We start from the raw sequence: 19,340 nt of genomic DNA, 5'->3' as shown, positions 1-19,340 counted from the left end.
TTACAAGGCAAACTATGATGATTATATGAAATTCAATCCAAGATGTCAAATGAAATTTAGACCTGGGGCAAAAAAAATAGTCTCATCCATGATTCAAATGGGCCACACTAAGGAAAAACAATTTGAATGGTGAGTTTTGCCCTTTCCAATCATGCCAATCATGAATGGGACTAATTTTTCAGTCCCCGATGCACCTTACAGTAGTTGGGGTAGATTATCATATAACTGCCTTCCGTATAGGGTATTTTCAAATAAACGCATGCTTTCAAAATATTTAAGGTGAAACGCGTAGGGTTTGCACCATTAGAAACATGGCATGATATCCACCATCCATCATGTGGGCCAACCTCTGATGTGCCCTTCAATGTGAAACATCATGTGGGGCCAATCTCCATTGTAGACCATCCACCTTGTGATGCCCACCTTGGATGTGGGCCGTCCATCATACAGGACCCACCTTTAATGTGGACTGTTCGTCATGCAAGGCGTACCTTTGAAGTGGGCCATCCATTATCCAGGGTGTACCTTTGATGTGGGTCATTCATAATTAAGGGCCGACCTTCGATGTGAATCATCCTCTTGCAGGGCCTGCCATCAATGTTAGTGTCCTCATGTGGGGCCCACCTTAATATGTTTCGTTCATCCTAATGGGATGTCCATTGTGTGAGTCCCACCTTCAATGCAGGTCATCCATCATGTGGCGCTCATCTTGGACGCGGGCCATTTATCATTAGGGCCCAACCTTTGATGTGGACCACCTATTATGTGGGCCCATGTTAATATGGGTCATCCATTATGTGGGGTCTATCTTTAATGTGGACCATCCATCAAGTGGGATCTCCTTTGATATAGACCATCCATGAGATGGAGAAACAAGAGGTAGAAAGAGAGAGAAGTAAAAAAGTAAAAAAAAAAAAAAAAAAACTCACGTAACTTTCATCACATGGGATACTTTTACAACAGCGTTACTAACTTTAAAAAAATAAAATAAAAAAATAAAAAATAAAAAATAAAAAGTAAAATGCTAACATACATAAGTTAGAGAAGTTACTTATTAGAAAGTATCCAAAACAGGCACTAAAAGACATCTAAACCCACCAAAAATAGTAAATAACTCTTGGATAACTAAAACAAAGACTTTGGATCACAATTGGATTCTCACAACCTTTAAAGAAATTTAAGCTAAAACACAATTTGACCTAGAAAATTAATGCTCTCTCTCTCTCTCTCTCTCTCTCTCTCTCTCTCTCTCTCAAAATCCCTTAGAGGTAACTGGCTTTGTCAGATGTTATATTATAGGGCTTGTCAATTGCTTTCCAACGATATATTATATGATCGATAGCTTTCTAATGACATATCATATGGCCATAGCAAGCATTTAGGTTATTTTTGCTTTAGATTGGCCTTTTTAGCTCAATTTCTTTTGATCTTAGTTGTCCAAAATATCATCCTCAACCTGTTCTATGTTACTTCTATTGACATGTTCTATGTTACTTTGATAGATGCCATTAGCAGAAATTCTTTTGCAATAGTGTGAAGGGAGGATGTCATGACCTAAACTTGGTGAATGGGCTCACATAATTCCCGAGCTCCAAATCCGACGGTGACAACCTGCATATACCCCATTCTCGGCTCCCGACTCCTATACGCCAGGTTCCAATCCTGGGATTCCATAATGAGGATTTCCATGGTGCTTTTATTATTATTATTATTTTTTATTATTTTTTATTTTTATGAATATAACTATAAGTATACCAAAACTAAAAACATAATCACAATTCCATTATAATATTTGTTCGAGTATAATCAGGAAAAGAAAATACATGATATAATAAAAGTTCAAAAGATCAGACATATGTTCATACCTACGGTAACAATGTGGATGAGCTTATTACGAAGCCTACAAAGTACATGCGTGTGTGCACAATACATATAACAAGCATACAAATATCAAAATAAGCGAAAATGATAGAGGGCTAAACCGACAAGTTCATAAATACTACCTATGCCTATACTATGTGATGCAAGAGCATACATAGTCAAATGTTATATGTTAAGAATGCAATGTACCATGTCAATTCTCCACTAGTCCACGATAGACATGATAAAAGTGTTACTTGTGTGATTATGATAGTTGACCATTATTCAACTTGAGCTAGACCACGGTATGCATTTGCACCATTCACAAAAGTGCAAATCACCAAATGTGCATCTAGCTAGATCTAGACCGTCCAAACATGACCCCCATTGTATCAGGAACATAGACTGAAAATCACACTGATTGAATGTGGATCACTAACCATTTTCTTAACATCCATTTGATGGCCACTAATTGGGCGGTGGAGATTGCAAGACAGATATAGCATAATTTGGATGAATGGAAACGACATCTTAGAAAACAGGAACCATCAGATGCAAGAGGCTAATAATAGCTACGTTATCAAGGACCCGGGTTCAGTACACGTGATACACATGTTCTGAGATCCAGACCATTCATCCGCTGAGCAGGCAGAATGCAATCATCAGATGATCCTAACCGGAGATTGGAGGACTTTTGCCCATTGAATGTCAACCGTTGATTGGATCTTTTTTCAAACTTCCCCATCCGTAACCTTCAATAGTCCTCCAATCAATTGCCAGGATGATCTAACCAATCTGATTTTTGGGGTATATGCAAATCCATGGTAGGGCTCAACAGATGACCAGTGCAGATCTTAACCAACTTTGATATGATTGATTTGAATATCTTTCTCAATGCAATTTCCCAACAAATCCATATCCCAAAATCTCCAAATACAGCCTCTGAGGCTACAACCATTTGTCTACAATTAAGTACAATCCAAAGAAATGAAAATACAAACCATCAAACATCTATATAAAATGGTATGTATAAATGTATCCATAACAATGGATTTATTAATGCACGTATGGGCATGTAAATACATGTTCACATGCATGCATGCATGGACAGCTTAGAAGACTATCATCACCGTCCTTCTCCGATGATCTCGTGCAACATCGGCTGAGTAGCCATAGGTGGTGACAGGCTCTCATAAGCAAATGTTGTATTCGATGATGTGCCAATTTGGCTGTTCGTTGTTCTCCCCGTCAGCTCTCTTGACATGTCATCGGTCATGAAGGTGCTTATCTCATCAAATTGCCAATCAGTTAAGTAGCCGGGCCGCGATGTGATGCTACTCACTTCAATGTCACCTGCTAGCATGGCCACCACACGGGACATGGGCGGGCGTAGCCCTGGGGATGCTTGAGTACATAGAAGAGCTACTCCAATCATTCGTAGTGCTTCTTCTTTGTCGAATTCAGATAGTGCTTGATCCATCAGTTCCAATGGTCGGTTGGTTTCATGTAGATTCCATGCCTAAGAAATTATGGAAAGAGATATCAGTAATACATCCATGAAAGTTACACGAATCATACATGGATCGATCATCCATAAGTTCATCATCAAAAGCTAATCAATGATAGTTTACCAGAATGAATTATCAAAAGTAAAATTAAAAAATTAAAAAAAAATTTTAAAAAATCCATGATTTGTGATAGATGTGTATCTGCTGATGCAATTCAGAAGCACTCCAAAGAGTCTGCTCAATCAATGAACCGAATTTACAGATGGGCCCCACGTTAGCATGCTTAGGGTGCTTGAGTATTTAAATTTTGTGATAGTAACACGTGCGTTCTTTCTTTTTTTAGACCCACTCACACCACAGTGGAATTTCATCACAATGGGTACTCAAACCCATGATCTCGTGTTGAAACTCTTGTGAGTCTACCACTGAGGCATGAGTAAGGAACCTGTAATATAATGAAAGAATAGAATTACCAGCCTACTGAGTCTGATTTTTGTAAGATAATTCAAATGTCATACCCATTCGAGGAGATAGATCTTATCTTGATCCAAGCTTGTATCTGAATTCATCCTTCCACTAAGAATCTCAAGTGCAACAACTCCGAATCCGAACACATCAGCCTTTTCCGTCAGATGCCCACGCATGGCATACTCTGGTGCAAGATACCCGCTACAAGAAATTCAAGAAGTTAAAGGTTATTTTGATGTAAACAAACATCCCGTAATGAGCAAATTAGGGTGTGTTTGGATGGATGGGTCCAGCTCCATTGCTCAGTGATAGACAAACTCTGTTTCAACACTGAGATAATAGTTTCGTGTGCCCATGAGGTGTGGGTGTGAGTGTGTCTAAAAATTTTTAAAAATTCTGGAAAAAAAAAAAGTTGTGTTTGGATGCTCAATTGACTTGAATTGAAATAATTTGATTTCATAAGACCGTTTGGGTGGATTGTGGATTGAGTTGCAAACCTTCGGTTTAATCAAGACAAATAATAGAAAGAAATAATTATGTTTCCGTGGTTCTAAAACTCAGTGACTCAGCTTGAAACTTGGCCGAGTCAACTTCACTCGACAAGATTTCAAGCTGAGTCACACGGAAACTCACTCACGATTGTGACTTGGTTCTGACTCGGAAAGACTCACTGAGTCTGGTCACCAACTCAGTCAATCTGACTTGGCATGACTCGAATTGAGTCACTCACAGGCGGCAAGCATATCATTTTCAATAAGGAAAAAGTGAGGAGATTCATGACAGAAAGGAAGTAAATTGAACCCTTCCACCAATGCACAGGTACTATGTTGAGATTACGTTGCCCAGTTTTAGCTATATCTGCTATTTCTCTGAATATCCCTTAATCCATTTCTTAAATATTGAGTCAAGTCGAACAAAGATCAAGCGAGTCTTCAAGTTGACCCATCCCAATTGGATAACAAGTCTATTTTTAAAGTTTCTGACCTATTTTGTGGACTAATAATTGCAAGTTGATCGTGCATCCAAATGCACCCTAAAATGCAAATGACCAAAGTGGGGCTGGGCCAATTCCTTTCAAAATGGGGCACTAGCCCTTAAAATCTCGAATCCAACTTGAAATGTTTATAGTTGCAATTTGGTTTTTAGTCCATAGTTTTAAAGCTTGTTGACTCAACTTGAAACCTAGCCAAGTCAACTCGACCTAATGAGCTTTCCAAACAAGTCTCTGAGAATCTAAGTTGCATTAGTTGTTGGGGATTTGTGCTGCGGAATCACACAGATCTAGATATAGGATAGCAATCCAATGACACTAAGCAAACTTAAGAAAACAAACAGATTTAATATGAAAAACCCTTTTGGGAAAAAACCACGGCACAAAGTGACAGACTTCTACTATAAAAGCATAAATTACAAAGAGAAAGGACTTACCCGATTCGAACAACCTCAAATCTCATCCTTGCTATAACCTTTAGAAACCCTAAAACCCTTTTAGGAACCCCTTTAAAAAGCCTTAGCATGCCTTAAAATAGCCCTAGGGACCCCTATTTATCATTTCGGAAACTCCACTTCCGCACCTCTTTGAAACCGCCTCAAATTTACGCAGTCCGCGCGTGGTCTGTGTAACCCTCGACTAGTCAAGCCAGGTCTTCGACTGGTCGAAGGACCTCCTCGAGCGGTCAAGCCTGACCCTCGACTGATCGAGCGTCTTGGACACCCAAATACAATGCACGCTAGACTTCGAGTCGAGCGGGCCTCGACCGGTCGATTGGACCCTCGGCCCGTCAAGCCAGGCCCTCGACCGGTCGAGCAACGCGTTGATGATGTGAAGACATCACTTCTCTGACAACATTAGTGCAGAAAGCACAACACTATTACCAGCATTACCCTAGCAGCAGCTGTGCTTTTTTGTGGATAAATTTATATGTAATAAGTATCTGTTCACATCGCTTGTATCCTTCAATTATATAATTATAATATTGAGTCCAGTCAATTTAAGACTCATTCGAGTCCTCGAATTGAACTGAACCGACTGGACATCGAGTCGATTTTTTGGGTTTTTGAACTATGGTTTAGTAATCACATTGACGAAAACGGCCACCCCACTTTGGTCATTTCTCCTCAACTAGATTATTGCAATTTAGTTCAATTGAGCATCCAAACAGACCCTTTAAGTAAGATAGGTGAACGTGGATGATCAAGTGCTTCTTACATTGTCCCTGCGACCCGTGTGCTGATGTGGGTCTTCTTATCATCGTATAGCTTGGCCAAACCAAAATCTGAAATCTTGGGGACAAGATCAGCATCTAGCAGAATATTACTGGCCTTGACATCTCTATGTACAATCCGGACCCTCGATTCTTCGTGGAGATATGCAAGACCTCTGGCCGTACCCAAGCATATATCGAAGCGGGTGGCCCAATTTAGATTCAAGTTGCTGTTTCCTGCGAAGAAATGGAATTACTAATGAGCATGAGTGCGAGAACATGCGTTGTTTATCAGGTGAGGCCCACCTTTCATATGATATACCATAGCCCAAATATCTTGCTGATCCGATCAGCAGGCAGGTAACTTGTATATGACAAATGTGGTTCTTAACTGTCCATTTATTTCATATACATGTGAAACGCTTTATGAGTGGATGGCCTTGATTTGGGCAATGGCCCATTCATGCTGTGACCAACCAAATAAATGGCCTGGATCTGGCATATACACGCCACATTGGCACGCTTGGGCAGGAGTCCACATCCTACTCTATGATAGGCTATTATAAGAATATGGTTTTATGGAAATAGGTACGGTCCCATACCAAAGAGTGCCTGATCAAGGCTCTTGTTTTCAAGATACTCGTAAACCAGAAGCCGCTTATCTCCCTCGATGCAGCATCCATACAACTTCACGAGGTTCCTGTGTTGCACTGCAGATATGGTAGCGATCTCTGTTACAAACTGACTCCTTCCTTGACGAGATGCTACCGAGAGTTGCTTCACTGCTATTACCCGTTCATCTGTAAGTGTTCCCTATAAAAATACCATGAATCGATATAAATTAAATGAATGCTCGCATTACCTATGCATCTATGTTTGTATGCATGCATGCATGGATTGATGGTTGTACTAATGATGTAGAACGGGTCATGAACAGCTCAATGGAGAAACAGGATCACATGAATTTGGGATAGAAGGGCCCTAATTGGGTACAAATGACCTAAATGCGAATTATAGGTTCCAATGGCCATATCTTTCTCACCAGTTATCGGATTTGCGTGTATAAAAGTCATTGGAAAGCTATCGACAAGCCCTACGATGTGGAAATTAATGGAGTATATTGGCCTCAAGGGATTTCTCAAAAAAGGAAAATTTTTTGAGTCAAAATTACATTTTATTTCAAAACTCACAACCTTTAGTAAGTCCGGTTTTCGCTTTTTGCAGGGTTTTAAGAGTCTAATTGAGGTCCAAGTCTTTGTTTAGTCATCTAAGGGTTGTTTATGAGTTTGGGTAGGATTAGATGTCCTTAATATTTTTAGGTAATTTTTACTATTTGGGGAAGTTTCCTAGTTTGAATCAAAGTAGGAGTCTAGGGCCTCTTTTGCTTAAATAAGGCCATCCAGTATGTTGAAGACAGCACTTTTCTTTCAATAATGTCAATTTTATTTCTCATTTTAAAGATTCACTCTGCTTGTGGATTCAAGGGTTATCAACTAAGAGAAAACGAAGATCTTATTCCTCTATCCATGCACACGCTGCGCCAGCTAATCTTTGTACATTTGTACGTGTGTCATTCGTATGCATGTGTGGTTGTCCATTATCACATTATCAAGAGAGTGCATAATTTAAGGCCTGTTTGGGTGTGCCCACAAATTGGAATTTGTTTCCATTTTCTCAACCCAAACCAAGTGAGATGAGAATGGTCTAGAATTACGAACCTGTTCTTTTCTCACTTGTGCTTTGGGCTGAGCTGCTTTTACTGACAAAGGTGGAAAACTCCAAACACAACCTTAGTTCTTAACTTGCCGTTTCTTTTATATTTCAGACCTAACATGAAAAAATACCTTAAAAACAGGCCCAAATCCTTCCTCTCCCAACTTATTTGGCAGGACTGAAGTCATCTGTCGCAGTCCTTAGTTCAGAATAACTGAAAGTGTTTGCTTTGGCAGCCATGCTTAGAAACTCTGCGAATTCAAATATGAAAGGAGGTTAGGATCATATTATCTACTTATATACAACACAAAACTCAAACACATGCACACATCTCTATTCTAGAACATGAGGAAAAAATTGTATGGGTGTGTTTGGATGCACAACTCAATTGAATTGTGAACATTCAGTTCAGTCCCAATGAAGTAACCAGACTGTAATGACAATCATTTACATTCCTTTCAAGTCCAACTTCGAAAGTCGCATATTGAAATTTCGATAATACTCCATTAATATGAATACTTTACAGTTTTGCCATTTCCAGTCTACTGAACTAATTATTGCTATTTGATTCAATAGTGCATCCAAACACATCCCCTAGATCATAATCACAATGGATATTTTGGTGAACCAGATGCTCATCAATTCTTCTGCTTGTTTGAGATACATCAGAGAAAATGGGAAGTCCAGCATAGTGGGTAGCAATTTTCCACCTCTTCTGTCCCACTTTTTCAGGTCCCATGTGAAATGTTGCAGATATTCATCTGGATGGAGCGGAATCCTGCCCAGCTGGACATCTGAATGTGGTCTAAGAAAGCCAATTGGCGACAAGAAGTTTGTTGGAACAAAATTGTAATTTCTCCTGGTTGACACCGAAGACTCGAATCTTCACACACACACACACACACACACACACACACACACACACACACACACACATGCGCACTTGAACCCATGACCTCAGTGCTGAGTTACAAGACTCGAATCCACTCCTATTAAGTCACAAGTGTCTGAGTTGGAGATTCAATGCATATGAATTAGATTGTGTTTGGATGCTCAGTCAAATTGAATCATAATAGTCCATTTCAATAAAACGGGAAGTGTCCAAGTATGGTTAGTCTCAAGATTACAATTGCGACCATTTTGCGTTGGAATGCATGGAATTGCAATTACAGTATTGCCCCAACTTTGGTCATTCCTCTGCAATGATTTAAATGAATAGCAATCCAGTTCAGTTGAGCATCCAAATGCACCCTAATTTAGAAATATTGGTATTACCTTCATCTTCATCGATGCCCCTTCTCTTTAGTCTCCAGATAAAAACTGCCAAAATCAATATAAAGCTCAGAGCACCTACACCAGCTATGATCCCAACGACCAAACCAGTCTTGTTTTTCTTTCCTGAACCTGGGGGACGGTTACTAACAGTTGGTGTGAAATCTGAAAAACAGAAAAAAGGCAGATAGTCATCTGTTAGTATCAAACAGCTAGCAACTCTCAGAATTTAATTCTAATATTCAGTCCTGGATATATTACCTGGAGTGACACTGATGGCTGAAATGGATGGCCCATAAGTACCTTGAAAAGGTATACAACAAGTCCCTTTCCCGGCCCAAAAGAGATGGATTTCGAGGAAATTCTCAGTGACATTAGTGTGGAAAGCCCTCACAACAGCTCTCTTAGAGGCCCCACCTGCCTCTCTTTTTATATCAAAATCTTTCAGTTGAAGATTTCCCTGGAGAAGCAATTAATAGAGTTTCAAAACTAGTGGAGTTAATTGTTATATCAAATTCACAAACTACAGTATCAGGAATGCATGTCTTGCCCAAAGCACAAGCATTGCTAATCATCACGAATACCATGAAAACCAAAAGAACATAATGCATGATCCTAGCCTAAGTTACCAATATCATCACACAAGATCATTAAATAAAATGAGACTATAATCTAATGGATGTAGGGACATCCAATTAGCATAGGATATAGTCTATTTCAAAGTAGAAAACCTAATGCAACCTAGGGTAAAAATTAGGGTTTGGATAATTTGGGAAAATATGAAATAGGGATTTTAGATTCAGGGTTAGGGTTTTGGGAATAGAAGAAAGGGGTTTTGATAAAAGGATTATGGAAAACCAAAAAGGAGCAAGGTGTGGTCATACGGCCAACCCGAATGATTCACACGTGTGGCCATACAGTCACACGTGTAGTGTGGGATGGATGAGTTAGGTCGGTTAGGATTTGGGATTGTTGAAAGATAAAGGAAAGATGAGTTTATAAAAGAATGAAGGCTTAGGATGAGAGAATCGAAGAATTCGAAGAAAATAACTTGATAGAGGAGAAGAGAGAATATGGTGTGGGGATAAATGGAGACATCGCACCTCCGTTGATGAAGATTAGCCTCGCACTAATCTCCCTTCCAAATCGTATGAAAGTATCTTCAAATCGCATGAAAATGGAAGAAAAAAGCAAGAGCTTTCTATTTTTTTATCACAAAATTCAATAAGGGAGAGGCTCACACGCCCACCCTCTTTTATAGCTTCACGAAAGTTCAAAATTTATAATAAACACTTTGTTTTGTGAATTTTGACAAAAATAGCCCTAATCTAACTAAAATGAACTAAAAACACTCATAATAGCGTCCAAATATATCATAAACAAAAATGAATCCTATAAGCTAATAAAAGCTAAGAAAAACTAATGTGGACGATCTACGACCAATGGCCCGATCATGTGATCCAACGGCCCGATCATCATGTCCCTCGATCAATGAGTATCGATCACTTCATAAAGCAGCCCATGTGCATCTTCCCAATGTGGGGTCTTCCAGATGCCCGCACATGCACAGGGGGTCTTCAGCATGATCACGGATACCTGCCTAGCCACAGGAAAATCAGTGTGGCCCGCCTCCTCTGATATGCACGCAAGGGTGTATGTGAAGTGATGTCCTCATCATGAATGACCAGACTTTATACATCATTTGCATTATTGTACCCTATACCATGTACATTAATAGTTCTCTCTAGTTTTACCGTTTAATAGAGGAATTTTTCCGCAAGAAGTGTAATTAAGGGCCAGTGCTAAACTACAATATGGAATGTACTTTATTTCTAGATCAACGAAAGCCTCCCGACAAGATATTTGGGTGCATATCTTTGCAATGGAGTTAATAATCAAAATAATATTAAACCTTATCGAACAATAGACGTTTGTAATCAACGCTTGGTTTTCATTTTATGATTGTAAATTTGAGGGAGCTTTCAGATGATAGGTTTCTGAGAAAAACTAAGAGAAATCACCACACATAACAGAACTCAAGATTAGTGAGGTTTTCCCTAATGTAAAACCCTCAAAGAAAACAACAATATACATCAACCATAGAAAGATAACAATGTACAAGAATACCCCTATATAGACATAGCCACCCAATATGGGCTAAGAGATAAAAGAGGAAAAATATATTACAAATAATAATACAAACATAATATAAATAGGTGAGGACACAGACCCCTCCACCATAGCCATCCAGCCGTACATCCTAGCAATGTGTGGTGCGTGTGACATGGGTAATCATATATGTCTAACATCACCCATGTCAATATGGAAAGAATGTCGTGCAGAAGGCATCGTCTTAAATAAGTTGTATGAGTGCATACACTTGTTGAGCACTCTAGATCGGAAGCCAACTCCAATTGGTGTGGTCATGCAAACTATGATAGGAATAATAATACATGAGTTACGGGTATTGGTCAAACGGTCACTTAATACTCAAAAGCTTGTGAGAAAATAGCAGTGTTTTAGCTAGTTTCACAGATCTTATTCTTTTAATAACTATCTTTTGATTTTGATTGTAATGAGATGGCAATCCATATTGTGCCCCTCCCACAATATCTTTCCATTTTCTTTGAAGCTTGAAATTGGATTCAAATTCAAAAATTAAAAAGTATTAGGATGAGAGAGAGAGAGAGAGAGAGAGAGAGAGATTGAATGTGAATAGGATAAACCCTATCACACCCGAACTCCTCTTATATCTTCTCAATTCCTCTCTTTATAAAAATGGGTATACGTTCGGTAAGGGCATCTTAACTCAGAGAATTCCTCTAAGAAAGAATCAAAGGAAGAAGAATATGCATTATTTATTAGGGTTGCTATTAGACAATCTAAACCATTAATCATGTTCAGGGCTACCCTAATAATTATAGGATCAAAATAGTGGTTGGATCATTTTCTTCTTTGTAATAGTTAGGAGGACCACCGACCATGAGCCTCCATATTTGGCTTTGTGTGTAGGTGTAACGACCCTAACTTTCATGACCCACTTGAAACCTTGACTAAAACAAATTAATGTTTTTTTTTCCTTTATTAATAAAAACCAAGCACTTAGCTAAGTTAGTAAAAGCACTCTCAGTAGAGGGATAGGTCAACGGATCGATTCCCCACACCACAGGAATTATATTGTTGCCAAAATCTCCCAAAACCCTATTGGAACATTCTAGAATTAGGGCTCCCACTCTATTTAAAGGGGAAATCTGTTGTAAATTCCTACAGAAAACCTTAAACCTAAGAGCAGCCAGGTGAGAGAAAGAAGTCTTGCGAAAGAAGATCCTCCATTGGTAATTTTTCGTCTTCCTATTCTTTTTTTTCTTTTTTTCCTGTAAATCCCTATCTAAAAACCCTGGATTCAACCAATGGACATGGTAAGTTCACTCGGCATCCATCGTCTTGATCCAAGGGAGGAGTTTTGATCAATAAAAGTCTGTTTAATTTGAACAAGTTTCTGCAATCTAAGGAGAAATCCAGTTGTCTCAATCTAAGGAAATTCAAATCTACAGATCCTAAGGCCAAATCGTGTTAAAGCCTCAATTCCTGGATTGATTCGACAAATATATTTCCTATAATGATCTACGAAGTTGTATAACTTATAATCGCTTTTATCAAAAATAGTTTTCAACTATCAATCGTAGATGCCAGATATTCGAATCTAAGCAATCCTATAGTTTCTTCGAATTTAACTATGAGAGAACCGTTAGATGGGTTGGACCCAATTCCATAATCAATGGAATCCATCAAAACTAAGGAAGAAGAAGAGAAACCCTAAACATTCCAGAAAAACCAAACCGTGTAATTGAACTTATCTGACTTTGGTCGATCAATCGAAGTCAGTGTTCAATCGATCGAAGTGGGTCGATTTTTGTCCAGTGGCTAAATCTTAAAATTCATAGCCTAGTTTGACTAATCGAACCCAATATTTGATCGATCGAGGGGATCCTCGAGTGATCTTGACCGATTGAACCCATTCGATCGAGGACGACCAAATTAGTCCAGTGAGCAAATCAATTTAATCTAACCATGCTCGATCAATCGAAGATGGCCAAAAATGTCTAGAGACTTAAAAAGTTAATTTGAAATTTCATTTGTTCGTGGTCGATCATTCAGAAGAGGGCCCTTGAGCTGGCTTGATCGATCGACTGCATTGATCAACAGTACCTACGTTTTTCGAAATCTGAATTTAAGAAATTATGACGAGTCATCTTACTTGAGTCAATGGTGGACCCCACTTGTTAGAATAATATGAATGAATTAGAATATGCTAAATTAACTTAATAGGGATTTGAAACATAATTTACAAAGTGTTCGATTGATTGAAGGATTCAACCCTACCTCGAATAGGTGAGTGAATCCTAATGTGTCTCTTATCTACATAATTAAGATCGATGATTTGATGGCTAAGATTGCTTTGATTGATATGGTTGTCGTGTTATACTATTTGTGTTATTCTTGCTTTACAATTCATGTATTGAGAGATTTCTTGATATTGATCATGCAAACATGTCAATCATTGATAATATGAAAATTCGTTATTCCTCTCAAAGATATATGTATTTATTGACTACACATGCTAATGCATAAACATTGAACATACATTACATGCATCCATTGAGAGTGCATGAATGCCTTGTGCTTTGAGTTCCCGGGGGATTTCCTTTGATAGTTACGCCTGGCAGATTCGTTACCAGAAGCCATGATAGTGGAAGCCTACTCACGAAGTAGATGTGCCAATTGCCCATGCCTACCCCGGTGGATGTCTATAGGGTACAAGTTACTCATGCATCATGCCAAACTTAGGTGGGCTAGTACGATTTCGGGTTTATGGATATCCAACCTAAGCAAGTAGATGATCATCTCACTTGACACGCATCTCATGACACCCTTGCATCTATGCTCATGCTGCATATAAGTAATATGGTTTGGTTGTGCTATCTTATATTATGTTATGTATGAACTATACTGGATTCGTTCATTGGCCCGGCCAGCTAACGTCATGAATTAACGACCGTATAGAGACGGACGATGCAGGACGACCTAGTCAGGTGCCGGAAAATGAGGCCAGGTTGGTGGATGAAACTCAAGACCAATGGCCGTATATAGCAGAAGACGAATTTGTTACATTAGACGGCTGAAATTATTCTGAGATTTATTTTTAGGACTTTTAGTTTCCATTTATTCTAACTATTGTTGTTTGATTAAATTTGGAAATATTCATAGTTATAATCTTGTTAGACGATGATTAATTATTTTAGTTGAATAAAGCCCCAAATGGATGGGCTTAGATAGATTTTGAGAATTTATCTTACAAATGTGAATGTTATGGATGAAGTATTGTTAGATGGAGTGGAACAGTTAAGTGTGTGAATGCCGATGTGATGATAATTTAGAATATGTATAATTGTGCCTTTTAACAATTGTATGATGGATGGATTTATGCACACTTGGTGCATAAGTCATGGACCGTAACTCGACTCTAAGGGTGCAAACTCTGTATCCAAAGTACAGGGCATGACAGTAGGTCCGTAAGATCATATAGATACCACCAGATCTTGTGAGCCTACCCATTCAGTCCTTTCAAAACCAAGTTACATCTAAACTAGTTAGCATCCATATCACCTGTGATGCAAAAATCAAACATAAGCATCACTCCTTGCATTGTGAGATCAGATGTCCCATCTTGTTGCAGCCAAAGCGTGACACGGTGTGAGTATCACGAGTACCAAATGAAGCCACTAAATACGTATTAGAGGAACCAGGAGACTGAGGAATTGAGGAAAGAACCTTAAGTCGTTGTTCTTGGGCCAACAAATCATTAATCACGACATTCATGGATGGAAGAGGGTTACGGTTCAATAGAGTAGTCCAACAATGCTTGTACTTTGGGCACAGTTTCATCATAAACTATTGAACATGTGTTTGCTCCCGCAAATCCTAATGAATATGAAAATCATTAGGAAACTTTGGATCCATACCATCTCACTTCAAATGGCTACAATATCATTGTAGAATGCTTGAATACTTTTATCGCCTTGGGACAGAAGTACCAAATCCTACTCTAAATGGTAGAAACAGGCTTCATTGCTCTGTTGGTATATCACCCGTAAATGATCTCACATAGCCTTAGTCGTGCAATGTGTAATCAACACAACAATAATAGATTTCTCAACTGAATCTAAAATTCAAGTCATTATTCGACCATTCTTCATCTCCTAACCAGCCAGTTTCTCAATATCTACCGATTTTGGGGTCTGAATAGACCCATCTATTAGCCTCGAAAGACCACGACCCTTCAGAAATGCCTGGAAATTAAGAGACCAAAGCCCATAATTGGTACCATCAAAGGTACAATGGGGAGCATCATTATGAATTTTTTTCTCCATAATCAGGAAAAAAACACACACTAAGATGCAAGATCGCACTACAAAATTACCAACCAACAAATCGCAGAATAGACAACAGCTCCAAGGATCCACCAGAATTTTTTTAACGCAAGTACAACCAGATTCGCATAACCGAACAAAAGATTTTTTTTCCATACTCGATTTGTATAAATGTATGGCACCCAAGAAGACTGGAAGGGAACTATAAAATCCAACAGTGACTCACCAACATATAAGGATCAAACTATTAAAAACACCGAATTTGATCTAAGAAGATCGTCCGCTCTAATACCATGATAGGTTTTGGAGAAAACTAAGAGAAATCACCACACATTACAAAACTCCAGATTAGTGAGGTTTGCCTTAACGCAAAACCCTCAAAGAAAACAATAATATATATCAACCCTAGGAAGAAAACAATTACTAAGAATACCCCTATATAGACATAGCACCCAATATGAGCCAACGGATAAAAGAGGAAAAATATTACAAGCAATAATATAAACATAATATAAATAGGTAAGGGGACAAACCCCTCCACCATAACCATCCAGCCGTACGCCCCAATCACGTGTGACATGGGCAATCATATATGTCTAACATGAGAATTGCTTAGGAAAAGTCAATTATTTTATTTTGTTCTTTATAAGATATTAAATGATAGATATTCTCCTCAACGTTAAACCGTGGAGCTTTTTCCTATAATTTCTTACTTTGAGACACCAAATTGATTTATTACTTATCTAGAATGTTATGGATGATTGTGATTATGTTGACCTATATGTATTATGGTAACAATGGTTAGAAATCAAAATATCTTTTTTCTTCGGTCTAAATAATTAAATCCCACCTTTTCCAACATAATTCTACACTTAGGAAAGGTAAAAGGAACATAAATCATTAAAGAAATCTTGCATGTGTTTTTTAAGGTAAAATTTTTGAATGACAAAAAATAAAGGAAAGAAAAGAATCCTTTGACAGTATCATGATTTGGTATTACATGGTGAATATTGATGAGAAATGGATGATAGATGAGCTTTAAAAAAATTCTGATTATTTATGTATATTTTCATTTTCTAAGAAAATAAGAAAAGAAATCTGATAATTTATGATACGATTGGCGGTTCCATATGATTCAACCCCTATTATGATTTGCAACATGATAATGATTTTGACAACATTGCTTGTGATATAAATGCAGTTAGGAAAAAGACCCATTGATGGATTCTTTGACTATCCATTTTTAAACAACATTCTTTCTAAGTTTTCAACTCAATAAATTACTACTAATGATGATGATCTTATGCTTCGACCAATGACATCGATCAAGCAATACTTTTGACCAACATGTTGACTTTTTCTTATTAAACAGAGAAATGAGAAGGCTATTAGGGAGAGTAGGCTACTCCAATATTACTCTCTCCACATTTGCTGTAGATCCAATCCATTAATCAGGTGTCACATTAGCATATCATAAGGATCCATGGTCCTTCACTCAAGAGCGGCCTTAGAAGGTCTCAACCAAAAGTTTAATATGTATGGCTAAAGTGATAATACTTGTAAAATGGCCGATGCTCGAGGATGGTTCTAAAACATAATATCATCTTCAAAATTCAGAGGTGGTGGTCGATCAATGATTTCTGAAAACTTTGCAAATAATATCTGACTCATAGGGAAAGAAAGAAATAACCTAGGGCATGTTTGGATGCACTTGTCAAATTATATTGCAATTGTTTGTTAAGTTAATAAAATAGAAATAACCAAATTGAACATTCCTTGGCATTCATGTTGAGGGTCTAGAGAAAATGCAACTACAATTTGGGCTACTTCTTAACTATGTATACCAGTAAACAACATTAGCTTTTTTTCATTAACTCTTGATTAGCCCAAGCGTTCCTAATTCAATGTGCATCCAAACGCAAATTTAGGAAATAAAGTACAAACCTGGGCATAAATATTGAATACACGCCTTCCAAGACTCCTCCAAGTATTTGTATCTTCGATAGCTATCTCAGCAAATTGCAGTGTTATGGTGTACTGGCCATTTTCAAGCCCGAGTCCATAGTATCTTAGCGATCCTGGCGATATCCTTGCTGTTTGGAAGAGCTCCGAGTCCAAAGTATTCATAAACTGAGAAGAAGAGCTTGAGATGTATGAGGCATTACTGTTCTCGGCAAACAACCCAGAGTTGCTGACAGCCCACCTGGTCGGCGTGATACAATTGTATCACACACATGGTGTTCTAGTTAGATTAGGATTATCAAATTTGTGTGGAGTATTAGAGAGAGGAGTTTCAAATTCCAAACTCCTCAACCCTGTCACTTATATAAAGAGGGCTGAGTCCAAAGCCTTACATAACTAAAGCATCTATTACCATCTCTCCTATGACTATAACTTCTTGATCATGTACACTTTTATAACTTGATGCAAAGTATGGTTCTTAGATGAAATTTGCTTGGGACCAAATGCAGTTCCACACCACCTAATATTGCGTGCCAAATAGGAAAACACATAATGCATGCCTCATAAAATTATATGTCCAACAGCTGGCCTTCGCTATCAATCGATGAGCTGAAAATCAACCGCCGTGAATATTGATATTTTTGCCATGAATTTGAAAGTTCCACGCTCTAAAATCTATTCCTGACCGAAGCATGAATATGTGGAGATGACTACATGAATAGGCTTAGCCCCACGTTGGCTTCTAACGTCTCACCTTCTATTAAATGGCTGTCTCTCATCCATCCTGCTTGAGGACGCGCCTGAGCTGTACAACAAGCCGACCCTTAGTCCCCACTGGGATGAAGGACCTGAATGGCCTGAATTCTATATATACAAACTGCAAGGCTATGGTGAGCATCCCTTCTGTGGCATCAATTTCATCTCATGGAGAGATTTTGACGTACTGCAGCTTACCTTTCAGCCATCATTAAAATATAGAGTTTGCTTTTAAGTTATTTTCAAAATCCCACCTATTCTAAAGACCAGCCTAGTTCAACCCATGTTCTCTTTGACAAGTTTAAAATGACTAAAAGTATGTTGCCTACCTAATGCTTTGAAAAAACTCAGGTGCAATCAATACCGAAGCATACTCTTATACGCTTTGAAAAGCACTGCATTTAGCTTCAAACCATCATCGTACATATGAAAACCATGAAAAGACACACACACACACACACACACACACACACATATATATATATATATATATATATATATGTGAGAAATGGTGTTATGATGAGGACGAGCTGTGTGGGCCCCACTGTCCTCATCAGTCAAATGCACCATATGGTGGGTCATGGGATTAAAAATCAATCCAATCCATGACTTGGGTGCGCAACACCACGGACAACAGTAGAGAAGAATTATCCTCCCATTAAAACATTCATAATCATTTATTGGGCCTACCGAGATGTGGTTCATAAATCCATCCCATTCATTGTGTATGTCCCACTTAGATAAGGAGTCAGGCCAAGTTTCAGCCATATCCAAAACTCAAATGACCCCACCAAGTGCTTTTATATTTTTTAGGCATGTCTTCACATAGTTTTAGATGGTACAGCCCACCAGAGTTCTGTATAGGAATGACTTTTGGGATAACCCATAATCTAAAGGGGACCCATCAAATGCACGGTGTTGATGTCCGACACACATCACGGCATGGTCCACAAAGCTTGACCTCATGCGAAGTTCCATGAGGTCAACCTCATAGTACTATTTCCATCTATATAAGTTGTAGCAGTATTCTCTCTCTTCCTCTCTCAACACACGTGACCTAGTTTCTTTTCAAATTATTTACATCATTAATGAATCCAGTGGTTATCTCATCAAAAGACTTTTTATAAAATCTATGTTTTTTCAACAAATTCAACAGAAATATCCAC

At 38.3% G+C, this 19,340-nt stretch overlaps 1 protein-coding gene across 1 annotated transcript; it reads right to left on the bottom strand.

The window, feature by feature from the left end:
- Positions 1 to 2,710: 2,710 nt before the first annotated feature.
- LOC131219921 (probable LRR receptor-like serine/threonine-protein kinase At1g56140) lies at positions 2,711 to 18,383 on the bottom strand. The gene is given in 10 exon segments (XM_058214906.1): positions 2,711 to 3,379; positions 3,887 to 4,037; positions 6,046 to 6,277; positions 6,643 to 6,853; positions 7,885 to 7,923; positions 7,925 to 8,004; positions 9,029 to 9,190; positions 9,287 to 9,485; positions 17,401 to 17,659; positions 18,373 to 18,383. Coding segments are annotated over 10 exon segments (1,737 nt in total). The 3' UTR covers positions 2,711 to 2,986.
- Positions 18,384 to 19,340: the final 957 nt, after the last annotated feature.

The sequence above is a fragment of the Magnolia sinica genome, chromosome 12 (assembly GCF_029962835.1).
Source record: "Magnolia sinica isolate HGM2019 chromosome 12, MsV1, whole genome shotgun sequence".
In the NCBI taxonomy this organism is placed as follows: Eukaryota; Viridiplantae; Streptophyta; class Magnoliopsida; order Magnoliales; family Magnoliaceae; genus Magnolia; species Magnolia sinica.
The sequence above is the reverse complement of the archived record's forward strand: the minus strand, read 5'-3'. Positions and strand labels throughout refer to the sequence as shown.